At 47.3% G+C, this 18604-nt stretch overlaps 2 protein-coding genes across 7 annotated transcripts in view; both read right to left on the bottom strand.

The window, feature by feature from the left end:
- Positions 1-14368, bottom strand: HTRA4 (HtrA serine peptidase 4). Its single transcript, XM_084760320.1, has 9 exons — positions 13713-14368; positions 13326-13425; positions 12256-12460; positions 9009-9203; positions 8447-8479; positions 6148-6262; positions 5733-5790; positions 5262-5357; positions 1-818 (listed from the first exon to the last, which is right to left on the bottom strand). The coding sequence occupies exons 1-9, from the start codon at positions 14194-14196 to the stop codon at positions 653-655; spliced, it is 1452 nt and encodes a 483-aa protein (XP_084616446.1). The 5' UTR covers positions 14197-14368; the 3' UTR covers positions 1-652.
- A 135-nt stretch (positions 14369-14503) lies between these two features.
- PLEKHA2 (pleckstrin homology domain containing A2) overlaps positions 14504-18604 on the bottom strand; it is a 58424-nt gene continuing 54323 nt past the window's right edge. For all 6 annotated transcript variants that reach the window (XM_084760330.1, XM_084760331.1, XM_084760333.1 and 3 more), the window contains one exon: positions 14504-18298. In XM_084760330.1, the coding sequence (XP_084616456.1) occupies positions 17942-18298 (357 nt within the window). In that variant the 3' untranslated portion in view covers positions 14504-17941. The remainder of the gene's footprint in view (positions 18299-18604) is intronic.

Raw genomic sequence — 18604 nt, forward strand, 5'->3', positions numbered from 1 at the left:
AATGGTTCGAAGAAAACTATTTTAATGGAAGAAGCTGTTCTCAGAAACACTGGAGGACCAAAATTGTTTCTACCGCTAAAACAATCATTTTGAGGGTACTATTCCTGTGTGGTAAGCTAATGTCATCAGTTTCTATCTGTCTTGTAGTTGACTTTTCTATCTACAAATGGTGACCTGAAATGTAATATAACCCAGGAATCCCAGTACACAGAGTAGTATCTTAAAATATGATTGCCTTTTTACTCCAGATTCAGGCTCTTAATATATGGTAGGTAGGTTATTTGCACATGTGTGTGGCATGTCAGTTTGTGACTATGGAGGTTACTAAAGTGTCCTGTCAAGATTTAACTAGGAATTGCCTGTTTTCGGTTGTTTACATGTCATTAGATTTCATCAGATCGCCATGGCTGTTTCTGCTGGCTTAGGATGGTTTTTTGCAGCAGAGGAGACCCTCAAACTCAAGATCCATGAGAAGTGTATGTGTGTGTGTGTGTGTGTGTGTGTGTGTGTGTGTGTGTGTATAAACGTGTGCTCATGCACTCAAAGCATCCATCTTTCTTGATATCCTAAGCCCCTGCCATCTCTGGCATGTCTTCGATACAGACCAGGTGATACAGCTGGTTTTGCGAGCCAGTTTCTCAAAGTACGGTGCTTAATTGATTATTTCAGGTGCGACAGTCAGAAACAAGGTTTGACTTCCTCGGAGCACAATGATGGAGAGAAAGTCACTGTCCTTAACAGCTTCGATGACATCAGTTGTGCTGGTGACAGGTTGCCCATTTATGCTGACGATTACATCATGGTCTCTCAACCCCGAGCTGAGAAAAAAAGAAAAGAAAAAGAAAAGATAATGAAGCCGGGAGTGGTGGCACACACCTGTAATCCCAGCACTCAGGAGGCAGAGGCAGGGGGATCGCTGTAAGTTCGAGGCCAGCCTCATCTACAGAGTGAGTTCCAGGACAGCCAGAGCTACACAGAGAAACCCTGTCTCAAAAACAAACAAACAAAACCCAAAAAAGATGATGAAAGCATAAGAAGAGTTCTTGCTCCATTTGGGGTCAGTCAGTCTGTCTGTCTGATCCACCACCACCACCTCCACCACCATGCACTGCCCTACTGTTTTGCTGACCATTAGAAATATCAACCAAGAAGGTGGGACTACCTGGAACCCTTCCAACTGCAAGGGCTGATGGAGGCTGTGCTGTGACACCAGCTAGGGGACGATGGTCCTCTGTGTTTCCTATAATACTAATATCCCATGAGAATTCTGGGGGGGGGGGGCGGCTGAGTCCCCTTGTGTGTTGAGTTCCACTTGGAATGGACTGTTTAGCTCCTAATTTCTTTGCCTCTTTTGCCTGTGTTAACCTCAAACATTACTAGAGCAATAGTACCAAGCCAGACAGTGTTTCCCCCACAGGAAGTTGTGCTCTGATGAGTCTGACTGCACAGCCCATCCCATGTTTCTGGAACTGGAGCGTGATGAGCTACTGCGTCTCCCAGATGCTAGGCTTCCAGTAAATCAAAAGCCACTCAGGCTGCCAAGTCCAGATGTTTACAGCTCTGACTCAAAGCTATAGTTCCATTCAGTCTTCAACACATCAACCTCGCATGGAATATAAATCCTAGAGCAGAGGTCCTCAGCCTTCCTAATGCTGTGACCTCCTCATGTTGTGGTGGCCCCCAACCATAGAATTTTTTTTTTTTTGAGACAGGTTTTCCCTGTGTAACAGCCCTGGCTGTCCTGGACACGCTTTGTAGACCAGGCTGGCCTCAATCTCACAATGATCCACCTACCTCTGCCTCCCGAGTGCTGGGATTAAAGGTGTACGCCACCATGCCCGGCCCATACAGTTATTTCTGTTGCTACTTCATAACTGTAATTTTGCTACTGTTATGAATCCTGACATAAATATGTGTGTTTTCCAGGCCTGAGGTGACCCCTGTGAAAGGCTTGTTCGCCTTCAAAGGAGTCAAGACCCACAGGTTGAGAAGTGCTGTTCTAGACACAAAATCCAGCTCCAAACACAAAGAGCAATAAACAGGGACAGGCTGGTAGTTTGTGTAAAGGTAAGAATGGGCTAAAAGAGGGGCGTCAAATTAAGTGATCCAGGAGATGCTATTTAAGGAAAATAGGGAGCTCAAGAAAAAGGTGACAGGGAGAGTGGATTACCAAGATATGTGGAGTGTGGAAAATGTGAGGGGCTTGGAGCACAGCTAAGTGGTAGAGGGTATGTTTAGCAGGTACCCACCCACCTGGTCCTTAGGTCAGTGGGCATCACCAGAGGTTGGGGCGTGGAAAAGTAACCCCGTGGGATAAGAAGAGAAGGAAGGATAAAGCTGCATGCAAGAAGTCCTTACGAACAAGGACAGTACCAAGCGGTGGTGGCACACACCTTTAATCCCAGCACTTGGGAGACAGAGGCAGGCGGATCTCTGTGAATTTGAGGCCAGCCTGCACTACAGAGTGAGTTTCAGGACAGCCAGAACTGTTATACAGAGAAGCCCTGTCTTGAAAAAAACAAAACAAAAAACAAAAAAAGAACAAGGACAGTAGAGGACGATGACTTGGACCGTGTGCAGAGAAAGAAGGTAACTCAGCAATCATGAGCAGGGAGATGGAGCAAGAAAGAAACCGTGCTGTGGCTTGGGGCCTACCATACACTGAATATGAGGAAGTTGGCTCATACAGGATAAGTGCCCTTTGCCCATGACTCACAACTTTCAAGAGACTAAAGCGGGATTTGATCCTGTGGCTTTCAGACTTGAAAAGTCATCTTCTTGCCACTGAGTCAACCCCGTCTCTTAGAATTGAGAGGAACTACAATATCAGGACTGTAGAGGAATTAAGCCAAGGTACATTTCACCTCTTTGACCTCTGTGTAACTTAACACAGCTGCTGCCCCGTAAAAACAAGGACTGTGTCATGAGACTCCTCAAACAACTGTAAAAACATGTTGGTGCCCAGGATATAATAAATGTTCCCTAAGTGCCAGCTGCTGTCGGGGTAATTATTAGCTGTTATTAAATACAAGCGAATGAAAGCCAGCAAGGATGGAGGTTGGGCTGGTGGAGACTTACGGCAGTACCGCCCCCATTAGTGTGTGTGTGTGTGTGTGTGCATCCTACCTGGGTATCCTGTTAAAGATTAAGACTCTCTTAGGGATGTAGGCTAGTGGTAGGGCAGGTGATTGGCACACACAAAGCCCTGGATATGAACCCCAGAGAGCAAGAAGTAGAGTTAAGGGGAGCTAGGGAGAGAGGAAGGGTAGAAAGGATAGGGTCAGGGGAGCGGGGAGATGGGGGGAGAGAGAGATTTCTCTGACACAGTTCACACAGCTAACCCCAGCACTTGGGAAGTTGAGACAGGAGAATCCAGAGCTCATGGCCAGCACTGAGACTGGCTACCGCTGATGCTGCCACTGACAGCACACCACGCTTTGAGGGACAACTTAAGGAGCTGAGCTCTCTGGCCTTGGATCAGAAGTTTATATAAGGAGTTGAAGGAGGAACAGGGTAGGGTAGGGATCCGGAGAGTCTAGAAAAGTTTAGGACGTGACAAATTTAGTATCCTGAGACATGACACTTAGCTGTGCTAAACTGCTGGTACCTGTGATTTCTCCCAGGTCTAAAAGAGTTGCCAACATCTCAACAGGTTGCTGAGCTCTTGAAAAACAGTGAGTAGTAATGAAGAAAGGGCAGAGCCCAGGAGAGTAACATTTGCAGAGCAAGCTGCCTCTTCCTGACTCTAAGTATTCTAACGCAAAGCTGAAAATGGCTTGCTAACCCTTCCAAGGAGCTGTCCCAGCATTTGATGTAGTAATACAGGTGCCATCCCAGGCAGTCCACACTGCCATTCACACCTCAGAGAAAAGGTGTCTGAGAAGACCTACTGTGCACTAAGACTTCTGACCTACTGTGCACTAAGACTTCTGACCTGCCGAATCCTTCCCATTTTTATTAACTGAAAATGACTGCACTGTTCCAATTACTTAATTATGTATCGTTAGTTAATAGTTATTAATAACTGGATAACTGGGACGTTGTGGCCCATGCCTATAATCCTGGCACTCAGGAGGCAGAAGCAAGAGGGTTACATGTTTCAGGCTAGCTTGGGCTACACAGTGAGGCCCCGTGTTTCAAAAATGCAGAGTTAAGATCTGGGAAAGGCTCAGAGGGAAAAGTGCTCACTACACAAGCACAAGGATAGTTTGAGTCCCCAGCACGCGTATTAGAAGGAGGGAAGGAAAGAAAGAAAGAAAGAAAGAAAGAAAGAAAGAAAGAAAGAAAGAAAGAAAGAAAGAAAGAAAGAAAAGAAAGGGAAAGCTGGATGTAGAGGCACATGCCCAAAATCCCAGCAAGCACTGGGAAGGTAAAGATAGTCAGATCCCCTGGAACTCTGGGAACAGCCAGCATAGTCCAATTGGTATGCTCCAGGTTCAGTGAGAAATCCCACTTCAAAACAAAAGGTGGGTAGTGGCTGAAGACGGCAACACACACACACCCGCACATACACACACATGCACACACACATGAAAGCATATACCAAATACTAAAATTAATACATAAGTCATTAATAACTTAATAACAAACTTAGCTATTACATAATAACTGATAATATTGAAGAAGTATATTTAGGGGCTGGTGTATAGCTTAGCTTACCTGCAAAAGGAAAGAGAAATGTGGTAATTCCTAGCAAAATTAATTTTAACTTAGGCTATAACCCAGAGCCCCTATTGACACTGTTCAATATAGAGGTGATATAAGCTGCTCTTTAGATTTTAGAGTAGCCACCTTTTTAAAAAATCAGATAAAGTAATCCTAATAGTGCATCTGATTTAGTGCACTAAATCTACCATTTTATCATTTTAACATCAAATAAATATTTTGAAGTTGTGAAAAATATTTTGCACTTTCCTATAGGCCTTTGAAATCCATCTAGTACATGCCCAATTTGTCCTTATGCTGTAATATCTCATCCAGTGCTATAACTAACACAGCATGTAACCCTTCTGAAAGCGAAAAGGGAAATAAGAAGATAGTTTAGACTGTTTCCGGTGCTTTTGGTGTTTTCACTGACATCAACTTAAACCAAACAAAATTTTAAATTGCGCTACTGAGTCACACTGGCCAGCTTTCAGGAGCTCGTACAGCATGTACAGGTCATGACCCTGACACTGGTACTCAAGTCTGACTGCTCCAAGCTTAGCATGGTGCACGCCTAGAAATAACTCAGGTGGCTGGGCAAAGCTCTCTCCGCTTACCTTGCGGCAGCCGTCCCTTGAATCACTTCGTAGACAAAAACTCCAGAGCTCACATCAGGGAAGTCTGGATCTTGCCTCTTCATTTCCTGAAGGAGGCTGGGAACAGTATGGAGGTTAGCAAACACAGTGATCCCTTGAGGCCTGAAAAAAAAGACTTGCCCCTCTCAGGAGGCACATAGCCTATCTCTTCCCCCATCTGCTCAGCTGGAGACTGGCAGGCACCCAAGCAAATCCCAGCCAGCCATTCACAAGCCATCCCTGCTGGGTGCTGTCCCCTCCTCTAGACCAAGGCTTTGTCTCTCTGGACATGATGGAGCCATCCAGAAAGAAAGATGTTGATACAGGCAGAGGGAGACACAGCCCTGCAGCACAGCCTGTGGTCCCCACACGGGTCCTCAGATGCTTCTGTTTCCTTGGTAACCCTACCAAGTGATGACTTGTACCTCTGAGACATAGTTACCCAATGCTTACTTCAGAGTGAGGGGCAACATTCGAATGCCCAGGTATTTCTTCTGCAAAGGAGCCTTGCCTGGAAAGGAAAACGGTAATGTAGGACTCTCGGCCCGATTTATTTCCTTTTGGCACAGCTTAAGAGACACCTAGATCCCAGAATCTCTTGTTAAAACAGCTGGCCGTGTATACCATCTGTTTCAGAGGACATCTGTGGCTGACACCGACACATCTACAGCCGGTGGGTTCATCTCTAAACGGTACAACATAAGCATTTCTGCTTTGTCTCATGCTGAGCTTTGTGCTTAGTCCCCCAACACAGATACCCAACCCCTGCTGTAGATCTTAGAGCCAGTGACTGAACACCATAAAGATGACATGCTCCAACAGGTGGCAGTCCACATGAAAATGGCCGAACCCTCCCACCTCGCTTTACCTTGCAGCTGGCGCTCGTGATAGTCGGCCAGGAACTGTCTGATCCGATCTGAGGGGATGGCAAAGGAGATCCCTGCAGTCACCTTCAGAGTGTTGATACCAATCACGTCACCATCCTATCAAGGAAGGGGACGCTCGGTGTTAAGTCATGGTGCTCAGCAAACCGAACCACACAGCAGTGGAACAGGCAGAGGAGAGTAAAACTAAGGTCTTATGACTAAAACAGGAGGGATGAGGGAAAATCTGCTTCTTCATTAGGAAGGAGCAGATGTCATCTTCAAGGGCACTTAGTGTGGCGAGGGAAGGGAGTGGCACTTTAGAAATATTAAAAGTTATACTTTCTTCATATTCAAAAATCAAGGTTGCTGTGGAGTGGTTTTTGGATTTTTTGGGTTTTGGGTTTGTTTGGGTTTTGGGGGGTTTTTGTTTGTTTGTTTGTTTTGTTGTTGTTGTTGCTTTTTGGGGGGGTTTGGTTTTTCGAGACAGGGTTTCTCTGTGTAGCCTTGGCTGTCCTGGCTTTGTAGACCAGGCTGGCCTTGAACTCACAGCAATCCAACTGCCTCTGCCTCCAAGTGCTGGAATTGAAGGCGTGAGCCACCATGCCTAGCATGGACTATGTTTTAATCTCCACCTCATTTTTATTTTAGTAAATCACGTTAATTTCTAAAGGTGATCTATAGTTTACTTTTTAAAAAAGATTTATTTATTATGTATTCCGTCTGCTTGTGTGCCTGCGCACCAGATGAGGGCACCAGGTCTCATCATAGATGGTTGTCAGCCACACTGGGAATCAGAACCTTTGGAAGAACAGCCAGTGCTCTTAACCTCTGAGCCATCTCTCCAGCCCAACAGTTTACATTTTGATACAAATAAGAGCAGAAGGTACCCAAGTGTCACATATGCCCAAAATCGTAGCACCTGAGAGGTAGAGGCAGGAAGATTAGGAGTTCAAGTTCATCCTTAGCTATATACTGAATTCCAAGCCAAATGGGACTGTATGAGGCCCTTCTCAAAAACTGGCCAAAAACCAAAAACCAGGGGCTAGAGAGATTGCTCAGAAATTAAGAGCATTGGCTACTCTTCTAAAAGTCGTGAGTTCAATTCCCAGCAACAACATGGCATCTTACAACCATCTATAATGTGATCTGATGCCCTCTTCTGGCATGCAGGTGTACATGCAGGCAGAACTCTGCATACATAATAAATAAATCTTAAACAAACAAACAAAGCCCACAAGAAGCATCTGCCTCTTCGTTACTTAATGGAAGCTAAAAATAAACATGGGAAAGTCAAAAGCTGTCGTGTTGTTGCTAATCAGCAATACTTCAGTAGGATTGTTAATTAGAAAACAGTTGACCTTCATGAACAAGGGCCAGCTAAGTTGGGTGCTATGGAAGTAAAAAACACTCTCCTGCCCTCTGCCATTCTTTAGCCACTGTTAGGTAACAAGAACGGTAGAAAAGACATTTCTGGTTGTACAGATGGCGACTCAGCAATTCTGGGGTGTGGCCTGAAATTCTGTCTTCCAGCCCTGTTCTGCGAACTTGTTGTCACTGGGAAGATGGGCACCAAAAACTTGCGAGCAGCGCTGAGCAGGAATCACTCTGTGGGCTGATGTTGGCTGAGTGCTTGTCCAGCATGTGCAAGGCCCTGGGTTCCATCCCAGGACTTGGGGGGGAGGGGGCACGGCACATTTGAGAAGGAAGTAAACACGCAAAGACTTCAGAGGCATGAGCCTAGGAGTACCATACCCATGCTGCTACATGTAGGTGAGCAAGCACAAGGCTCAGCATCACCAGTAGGGGCACTGGCTAAATTAATAATAAAATACACAGCAGAACAGTGGATTCTGGTTATGGCTGGCTTTTCTGTCATCTGTGGGCAGGCTGAAGGCTGAAAGCCCTGTTTCGTAATCAGCATTTTTAGATGAAGGATAGTTCATATGCAAAAGCAAGGGGTCCTCAAAGATGTACACAACATAGCACAGTTGGTCTTCTGGCATCAGTCTGAGATTAATCTCCTGGATGACTACCCAACAGCAACAGAAACACAGACGAGAGGGAAACTTTGAAGTAAGCTGCAGCCAGGATACTCACAGTGGGATGAGATCACACACACAACAGAAGGATTAAATCCATCACAGGCTCTAAAAATTTCCCTAGCCACTTACTAAAGACCCAGGAATAAAAGGCATCACTCCTCAATCTCTCCATGAGACTGCCATGAGTCTACATCGCAGATTTTGAAACATGTTTAAAGTTAGGAAGAAATATGAAACAGCAAAGAAAACGGCCACTTACCAAGTTCACCAGTGGCCCACCAGAATTCCCGTGCTAAAGACAAGTTGAGAAAGCCATCAGTTAGCAGATAGATACAGTTCTCCACATTTCTGTTTTGTTTTGTTTTGTTTTTCAAGACAGGGTTTCTCTGTGTAGCCTTGCTGTCCTGGACTCGCTTTGTAGACCAGGCTGGCCTCACACTCACTGTGACCCACCTGCCTCTGCCTCCTGAGTGCTGAGATTAAAGGTGTGTGCCACCACACCCGGCTCTCCACATCATTTATACATATTTTCTAGTGAGTTTTACTAGAGAAACCTGCCCTTTACCCTAAAGTCAGGGTGGGTACAGGGCAAAGCAAAAAGACCCCACTCTGTATCGCAGCAGCAACCTCTGTGACAAGCTCAGAGCGTGGGGGCCAGTTAAATCAAGCAACAGGGCATCCAGCCCTCCCTCAGGGATGACTTCTAAGAACTCTAAGAACTCTCAAAAAACCAAAGGGGAAAGAGATCACTCTAACGTTTCCTTCTCACTATATCCTGGCAGTTTCTTCTGGGCTGCAAACAGACTCCCAGAGTGACTCACGTTAATGATGGCGTCCGTCTGGATGTAGTCTATGTCTGAATCCTTCAGGCCCAGCTCTTTGCCGCCTCTCTGTGTGGTGCTAACAATCCCTGCAGTCACCGTGTTCTGCAGGGAAAACGGGCTGCCCAAAGCCACCACGAACTCTCCAGCCCGCAGGTCGGATGATCTCCCCAGCAGCAGTACAGGAAGGTCAGTCTTCACATGGGGGTCAGGAGCGGAAGAAGAGAAAGACAGCAGAGAACACAGTCACCCAATATCCATTGACAGCCCGCCCTGGTGGTGCATGCCTTTAATTCCAGCAGAGGCAGGTGGATTTCTGTGAGCTCAAGGCCAGCCTGGTCTACAAAGTGAGCCCAGGACAACAAGAGAAACCCTGTCCTGAAAAACCAAATGAAACCAAACCAAATGATAATAATAATAATAATTAATAATAAAAATTTTTATGGTTGAGGGTCACCACAACATGAGGAGCTGTATTAAAGGGTCACAGCATTAGGAAGGGTGAGGCTTAGAGGTGAAGAGAGTGCACTGCTCTTCCAGCAAAGACAAGTTTAGTTCCCAGCACCTATACTGAGCAGTTCATAACCACCTCTAACCCCAGCTGCAGGGAATACAACTTCCTCTTCTGGCCCCCATGGCACTTGCACTCACTCGCAGAAACACATACACAAATACACATGATTAAAAATTAAAAATAAATTTTAAAATCGAAGTTGCATAGCAGCTAATAATTAATTAATTAGTGAGCCGTGAAATGCCTGGCATTAGCAAGTCACTTAAGAGTCACCCCTGCTCAAACATTTACTGTCAGAGTGAAGTCACAAGCAGGATGGAGCTCACCCAGAATAGCCTTCTCAAACTGTACTGTGTCCATCTCTAGGAGCCTATCAAAGTGCAGACTCTGGTAGACCTGGGTGGGTCTGAGATCCAGGATTTCTAAGGAGCCCCCAGGTGCAGGCCACATCTCGTACAGCAAGCACCTCCAAGCACTCTCAACAGGGTTGGGGGCATTGCAAATGGTATACCCAAGAGTTACGCCTACTGAAGAAGGATTCATGGAATGGAAAATGGGGACAGGAGTGGCACTGCTAGACAATGCATAGAGATTGTGTTGATGTGTAACAGAAGAAAAACAAACAAACAAACAAACAAACAAAAGGACAGTGAAATCCCTTGGCCAAGACTTTCCATCGGGCTCTCAGCTACGGTTTCCTATTCCCCATGGCTGACCTTGGCTTTGGACTTGGCTTTCTTCTCATCCCTGCTGTCTGGAGGCAGTGACAGGTCAAAAAGACTGGAGCCAGGCTGAGTGGACCCTTGGATGGGACCACACTCAGAAGGCCCAATCAAGCTAGGGGTTGGGCAAGTATTGGAGGTGTGCCAGATCTCCCCATTACCCCTGGGGTAGGAGTTATGTGGAGTGTGACAGCTACTGTAGACCTCAGGTTAGAGGAATGGGCCTTATTGGCCCAAGTGGGCATCAAGACCTTGAAGTCTGAGAACCAGGCAGAAAGCAGAGCGGAGAGGAACTTGGGGTGGGGGTGGGGGGATCTCCCCTGAGCCTTGGGCTGCCTACTCAGGTGCCTCGAAGCTTGAGAAGGTGAAGCTGAAATTAAACTCTCCAAGAGACCCAAGACACGGAAGGCCCTGAAGAAAGAACTGGGTCAGGGCCAAGCTGCTAAAAACAGATGAGGAGAAGGCTGGGGTACACCCAGACTGATGTGGAGGCACCTGGCCATTCTCTTTTGGAAAGAATGTGTAGCCAGCCAGCCGTCGTCGGCCTCTTTGAAGTTCTGCAACTTGGTCTCCGAGTTGTGTGAGCTGTGACCCCCTGCTGCAGAGGTGGGCAGAGGAAACTGACAAAGACAAGAGCCTTCAGGAGAGAGGGAAACAGCGGAGGCCCTGGTAACAGGCTGGCAAGAAGGAAATCGATGAACGGCAAGAAGGAAATGGATGAACGGCAAGAAGGAAATCGATGAACATCAAGAACTGAATGGGAAGGGACCTGGAGGGTGTGTCCCTGCAGTTCTGGAAGTCGGGCCAGCTTCATGGCTGGAGGAGGGTGTGGTCCAGCCTGGCTCTGTAACCTGTGCCAGGAGGGCAAAGAATCAAGCATTGGCTGTCCCCAAAGGAAGGAGTATGAGGCTGCAGGGTCTCCTTTCTTTGGGGGGGCTAAGGGGGGGCTGTGTCCTTTCCTCTATACCAGTGGTCCTCAACCTTCCTATTGCTGCCACCTTTTAATACAGCTCCTCATGTTGTGATGAGCCCCTCCACCCCCCCACCCCCCCACCCCACCCCCCCACCAACCATAAAATCATTTTCATTGCTGCTTCGTAACTGTGATTTTGTTACCGGAATGAATCATAAATATAGGGCCGGAGAGATGGCCCAACCGTTAAAGGCTAGGCTCACGATCAAAATGAATCAAAAATGTAGATATCTGACATGTAGGATATCTGATATGTGACCCCAAAGGGGTCGAGACCCACAGGTTGAGAACAACAGCTGTGTAGTCCTGTTAGTATCAGAAGTGGTAAGAGCCCTGACTTTACTAGGGTCTGTACGGCCATCCCTTTTCATGAGGATGAGCTTTTCTTTCCCTCGACGTCTCTATTCTGGGTTCTCTTATATATTCCAACCGAGTCACCTGTTCTGCCCAAGGGTGGGGGTAGGGGTGAGGGTGGAGGTGGGGTAGAAGGAGGTATATTGTGAGGTATTTTTTCCTCCCGTGGAGTCTGTACCACTGAGGCTTCGAGGATTAAATTCTTCATTTACTGAGGAAAGGTTGGAAGCACAACAGGAAGGAGGCAGAAGTGTGGCGGGAGGTGGTTGAGGGACCAGCCTCTGAGACTCTAGGCCTTCATCTCCACATCACTCACCACTTTGTTCTTTTTAAAAAAAGAAGCCTGGAGGCCGGGCGGTGGTGGCGCACGCCTTTAATCCCAGCACTTGGGAGGTAGAGGCAAGCGGATTGCTGTGAGTTCGAGGCCAGCCTGGTCTACAAAGTGAGTCTAGGACAGCCAAGGCTACACAGAGAAACCCTGTCTCGAAAAACAAAAACAAACAAATAAACAAACAAACAAAGAAGCCTGGGATGGGGGAGGGGGTGGAAAAGTATACCCTCCATACAAAGGAAAGGTACGGTGAAGGAATATGAAGGAAAATATCAACAAATGAGCTGTGAACACCCCCATCCCTGCCTCTCCCCACAACGTGAAGTTTGCTGACTCAGCTCTCAGCTACTCACATTCGGCTCGATCTTAATCAGCGCAAGATCCAGTTTATGGTCGATGTCTTTGACAGTGGCTTGATACTGGGCCCCGCTCTGGAGTTCTACCTGGATCTTCTGCTGGTTGGTGAGGACGTGGGCATTGGTGACGATGAGCCCGTCCTCAGACACGATGAACCCAGAGCCACTGGAGGCAGGGATTTCTTTGTTGGTGAGGGGTGACCTGTGCCGGAACAAGACAACAGTATGATGAGTAGAGGGGCAGGAAAATGGAGGAATCCAGCCATTGTTTGCGAGTCGCAGGAAGCCTCGCGTTTAGGAGACGCCATCTCCGGGAGTTTTCTCAAGCACTTTCCCTTGCCCTGTCTACTTTCCACGTTCTTTCTGAGGCGCCTGTAGCACATCCTCGCCATCTTCTCTGAACACAACCGAGAGCTGGGTCCAGGAATACAGTTTCCTCCTTCAGACCTGGCGAGTGTGGCAATCTGTGTGTCATCTGCTGCAACGAGGCCAGACCTGGTGATAACACTGTGCCACACTGTCAAAATCGAGCTCTTACTTTCCACTACCAGCTGGCGTTGTGATGCAGAACAAATTGCTTTTGCTCTGGACCTGAGTTCCCTTGCATGCACCTGATGACTAAGGCTAAACAAGAGTGCCAAATGCTAACTGGCTCCTACGATCAGCCTTAAGTTTTGCTTGTGGAATATGAGGGAGAAAAAAACAAAACAAAACAAAAAAAAAACCAGCAGCCACCGACATGCACGGGTGGAGCTTGAATTTACAAGTCAGAAGAATCCTTGTGCTTGGCAGTTTTCTCTTTAGTGAAATAACTCTTAACAATTTTTGGAAGGTTTTTTTGTTTTTTGTTTTTTGTTTTGTTTTGTTTTGTTTTTTTGTTGTTGTTTTTTTTTTTTGACCAGGTGCTGGGCTGGAGCCAGAGGTCTCCGGCAGGCTTCGCACAAGCTCAACTGCCCAGCTACAACCCCAGCCAACTTTTTGAACCTGGGTTTCCTCACAGCGTTTTTCAATAGTTAGATAATGCTCAGCTATACTTTGGGGCAGTGGGCCCTCCCTGTGACCTTTACCTGCGGAATAGCTGCAAGTGAACCACAGATGGCGCCACTTTCTCCACCACCGCGGCGATAAAGTTGTACTTTCTCCGGAGCCACCCTGCCTTTGTGGTCCCTGTGAATCAACGGTCCACGATGAAGGGCAGTGGGAGCTTTCCTTCCTGGATTCAAGTGCCCATCTCAACATTGCCAGCATCTCCCCTCCCCCCTTCCTCTGCAGGTTCTCGAGACTAGGAGATGAAATGACCCCCCTTGTCATACTAGACGAAAGAATGGGAGAAAGGGAAACCCCGTGGCAACCAGTAAAGAGACCACATTAACCAGCCAAGACCACCAGGAACAACTACAACAGGTTGAATCCCTGGAGCTGGCGAAGGAGGGCCGACCCCGCGCCTCGCTCACCTGGGTCCCCGCAGCCACCCTTCTGCACCGGCACCGCCGGGAGCGCGCCCCGCAGGCGCGCTGCACGGTTCTCCTTCCGAAGAGAGCACAGGCTGCGGTAGGTGCGCCCGTCACTGCCGCACACAGCCAAGCCCTCCGCGCCCTCGGCACAGTCGCAGGTGCCCAGCCACGCGCCCCCCACGGGCTCCCGGGAGAACGGGGCGCCGCAGCGCAGCCCCGAGACGCACGGCCGACCACGCGCCCCGCCACACTCCTGGCCCTCGGCCGCGGCGCACACGCGGCAGCAGCCGCAGCGGTCGGGCACAGGCGCCGTGCCGGCCGAGCAGGTGGGCAGCGGCGGGCAGCGCGTGGGATCGCAGGCTTCGGGACAGGGCAAAGAGACTCTGGACCTCCTGGCCTCTGCCCAGGGAACAGGCACAGCTAGCAGCAGCAGCCACAGCAAGAGACACTGTGTTCGCACAGTCCACGGCGTCTGGGACATCATCTTGCTCACTGCCCTCTTCGATTGTACTTTTCCAGTTACTTCACTCTGGCCTCACAACTGGCCTGAAACGCGCAACACCTTTTTTTCCCTGGCCTGGACGCCGCCTCTGCCAGCCTCCAGACTTTATAAAGGCTCACTTCTGCACACACACACACATCACCCACCACCCATGCCACCCCAGGGCAAGAGCCACCCAACCCTAAGCCGTGAAGGGAGGGTCTACTCTTAAAAACAGTCACGGGGCAAGTGGGAAACGTGACCACCCACCCACGGCCACGAGATGTGACCAGGAAAACACACAACCAGATTTCATATTTCACATGATTTTATTACAAAACAAGCAACCAAACAGTTTTAGAAAATTACGTCTTGCTACATACCAATTAGGAGATCATACATCGTAAGAAGCTGGAGTTTCCATGCTCTAAGCTCAGTGCTTGCGGGAGGTGTTTCACAGCTCAAACACTGGCTCAAACGGGGCATGCCACACCTTCATAAACAGAGGGCCAAGGGGTCACGCTGTGTGTTTTTGCCAAATATTCACTTTTATTCAAAGCCTACCTAGTATGAGTGACTGTAATTGACTCTAGCAGGCAATAACACGCAGAGAGAATGGAGGACTGAGGAAAACAGATTTTAGAGGGGAAAAAAATCAGAATTAAAGAGGTGACATGGAAAGCTTAATTTTCAAAATGCTGCCATTTTGCTACCAAATGGCTGTTTATTTGGTTGACATTGAAAACAAACATCAAATCCACCACTCAACTACTGCTGTTATGTATTCAGACGGTCATTTTAGTCATTTAGTTTTAAAGGGGGAAACAAAACAAACAAACAAACAAAAAACAGTTTGCCTCCAGTAAAGTAAGACACTGGACCTTAAATCTTTCCCCAGGGGCTCAGCATTCTACTTGGAAGTAGAGGTGACACTCCACTGCTTTGAGACAAGGTCCCTCACAAGGCTATGGTCTTCCATAGCCTCATCACGGCTCACAGGATGTAAAAGGCACTCTATTTTTGCCAGCTCTCACCTGACCTTGGGTAAGCAAGTCCATGAAACCTTTCAAGAACAACGGGTGGTGAGTCCTTCAGCTCCAGAGAGCAAAGCTGTACGGAAGGACAAGCCCCCAGAGACTGCTTTTATTGCACAGAGACAATGCAGTGCCTTTTATAACCCAGAAATCCTTTCTGATGTATCCACATTCTGTCTAATCACAAACTCACCCTGCATCACACCCTATCCCCGCCCCCCAACAGGGTTCTATTTTATACATTGAAAGCAAAAGGTTTATGCACCATCTTTGGCTCCCATTAAAATACTGTGATATGCTTGAGGGGTGCCATATGCTTGTAATTCAAGCACTAGGGAGGCTGAGGCAGGAGGATTTACCAGTTCAAAGCTAGCATGGACTACATAGAAAGACTCCAGCAAAAACCAATGAGTTAAAATGGGGCTGGGTCGGGACTAATATAAAACTGGCGAGAAATATGGACAAAAAAAAAAAAAGAACTTCTGAAATAAAAATTGAGAATTTGAATGTTTGGGGCTTCACAGAGACAACTGTACTTTCTGAACACCAAAACTATACCAACAGTGTTGTAAGTTTACATAATATAAACTGCATTGTGTCTAATCCACACCATCTGAAGATACATACGGAAACCTATCAACTTTCAGTAATGACCAGTGGCTGCAGCAGTATGCAGCAGTAATAACCTAACAAACCGTTACTCCGGGAGGGACAGACAGATTTTGCAATTTAAATGCCAGAGGATGACATCATTTCCGTGAGTCAGGGCATGTCTAAAGGCTTTCAGGAGCTCCTCGCTTATTTTCATTAGTTCCTCATCTCACATCTGAGCATTTCAATGTTGAGCAGCCAAAGAACTTTCTGGAGAAAGATTTTAAGTTGAAACCAGAGACAAAAGGGCACTGGGATTTGAAGTAGGTTGTAGCCTTGATCACTCATAAATAAATAATTCCCCAAACCATAAAAACCAAAATACACAGAAGTTCTTTTTTTTGAAAATGGGGTTGCGGTGGGGAGGGTGAATAGAAAAAGAGAAAGAGACCCAGTGGTTTTGGTTTTTTAAATCAGGAACGCAAAGTCAAACTTAAGAGTCGGGGACAGCCCCCTCCCACTGAGCTCAGTCTTCAGTGTGGCACCAGACTCAGGGTGACAGTCACAGTAGAAAGAGCACATCACCTCTCACACTATGGACCTTTATGCCTGTTTCTGCTTTTACATTAACCATGGACACAAAGAGTAGTAACTGGCTTAAATAAGAATGCCTCCTAGTCTCTTAGCGCTACAAGCTTCTAATTAAAAATATAGTTAATTTATCCAGCTGATAAAAGAGCCAAGTCCTACCTCCCTGTAGGAAATAGCCGTAATTTTCTGGTAACACAGTTCACTTAAGGTTGATAAACAAATACCCACAAAAGCACTGGAAATGGTTTCTTGCCCAGTGGGAAAAGCCACACCCTAAATTTTGGGTGGAAATCTAATCTTCTAAAATACTTCTAGAACCTAGGAAATCCCTAGCCAGCAATTCATCCTCTGATTCAATTTCTTTACTCCCAGTCTCTAAGCCATCAAAAATATAGTCATCTTTGTGTCTCTCCACTGGGAGTACATAGGACCTTATCAGATGCTGGTTCCACCCACAGTGTGTGCGGTGGCTTCATTCAACAGGAGGCTTAAAGTATGCAAAGCAAGTTGGTCAGCAGGGTGCACGGTACACAAGCACTTAACATCAGACAAAAGTCGACCCCTTCTAAAAGAGCTGTGAGAAGAAGCCAAGATTCTCAGTGTCAAAGAAGAACCATCCTCCTGCCTGGAAAACATGGACCAAAGATGCTTGCTAGAATAAACAGTCATCCATCTCCTCATTACCTCATTTACATAAATGTAAGCCTCTGAGATAGAGGTGGCTCTAACACACACACACACACACACCACCACCACCGCCACCGCCACCGCCACCGACACTACTACTACACAGAAACCACACTACACACACATTCAACCTGGTTTCAAGAGAAGTGTCTGCTCTGGTCTCATCGCACTTAACACTGATAACCCCTTCCTCGGGGCCTGACACAGGAAACAGACTGGTGGCTCTGTCACCCAGGTCTGCAGAATTCGGGGTCACAGAGTGTCAAGAGGACAGTGTAATTCCCACAAGTGGCTATGGCAGTTTAATTAGCCCCCATGAGTCACAAGAAGTGCCCCCTGCTCCCCTGGGAAGTGCCTGGGTAGACATTCTTTACTCCCCAGATTCCTATGACACCCCTCAGATGGATCCCAGTCAAGATGTAACCTGAGTCTCCTACACCTGATGACCCCCAGATCTCAGCCAATAAACAGGTGTAGATCTCTTGTCCTGAGATCCTGTATGTAGACTGGAAACAAAACCAAGAAAAGAAAAGAAATTACAAGGAAAAAAGAAACTTAGTTTAGGGGTGAAACTAGACTTTAACCTCCTCCAGACAGGAAGTATTTAAACTAACCCCTCATTAGGAAACCTGGAGAAAGGGGAGAGGTGTCACTCAAGAGGTAATGGAGTATGCCTGTGGGTCTAACCTAGTAACTTTTCCCAATTAAATACATTGTGTCAATAATAATGAAAGCCAAGCTGGCTGAACAGGCCCCTCCACTGAGTGCCGTTAGCCTCTGTCCTCCACCATGGCAGAGAAAATGAGTCACAGCCCTGTCTCTCCTGCACACCATGGCACTGCATGTCACACATCAGAGGTCCGTATGTTTTCGTCATCAAGGTTGAACACAAATGGCTTCTCTTTGGCGTGCTGGGGCTCCGACCTGTGCCTGACTCGAGAGCTTGCCAGCACACCTGTAGCGTTGCTCTCCCCAGGCATGAATAAAGAGTCCTCCGGAGCAATCTCAGCTGACAGCAGCTTTTCCCCAGCCTGGGGGACAGGTGTCCAGGGTTGCCAGGAGGAGACCACAGAGGGGGCCTTACAGAGGGCTCTTTTCTCTTCTGCTTGTGGCCGTCTCCTTGACAAGATGGAGTTAGGCCCGCTTGCGAGACTGGAACTTCCGGGCCGAGTCAAAGAAATGGATCTAGAAAAGGATGGTTCCTAAAAGTGGAAAGAGAAGAAAAAGAGAAAGTAAGCTCTTTTCCTTACAATGTTTATCCCAAAGTCTCACGAAAAGCATCTACCCAGGATCACCAATTCACAGGGACACTTGGCTACAAAATTCAAGTAAGTTCGTGCAAGTCAGGGACAGATGCAGTCCTGGCTTCCCAGGATGCTAAGCCAGGAGGATGGCTTGGGCTATGACTCTGATGTACAGGGATAGTCTGGGCCACACAGCAAGACCCCTATTTCAAAAATAATACATACGTAATTAAAAAAAAAAAGGTACTAAGCAGAATTCACTCC

Source organism: Acomys minous (genome assembly GCF_964271855.1).
Source record: "Acomys minous genome assembly, chromosome: 15".
Lineage (NCBI taxonomy): Eukaryota > Metazoa > Chordata > Mammalia > Rodentia > Muridae > Acomys > Acomys minous.

What these genes read in the sequence shown, in the direction of transcription:
- HTRA4 (XM_084760320.1), bottom strand. Translation starts at nt 14,196, where the DNA reads ATGATGTCCCAGACGCCGTGGACTGTGCGAACACAGTGTCTCTTGCTG. An exon ending in TGATTAAGATCGAGCCGAAT is followed by an intron (nt 9,204 to 12,255) that starts GTGAGTAGCTGA and finishes CCCCATGTGAAG; the next exon opens with ACTGACCTTCCTGTACTGCT. An exon ending in CAAGGGACGGCTGCCGCAAG is followed by an intron (nt 819 to 5,261) that starts GTAAGCGGAGAG and finishes TTTTTTTCTCAG; the next exon opens with CTCGGGGTTGAGAGACCATG.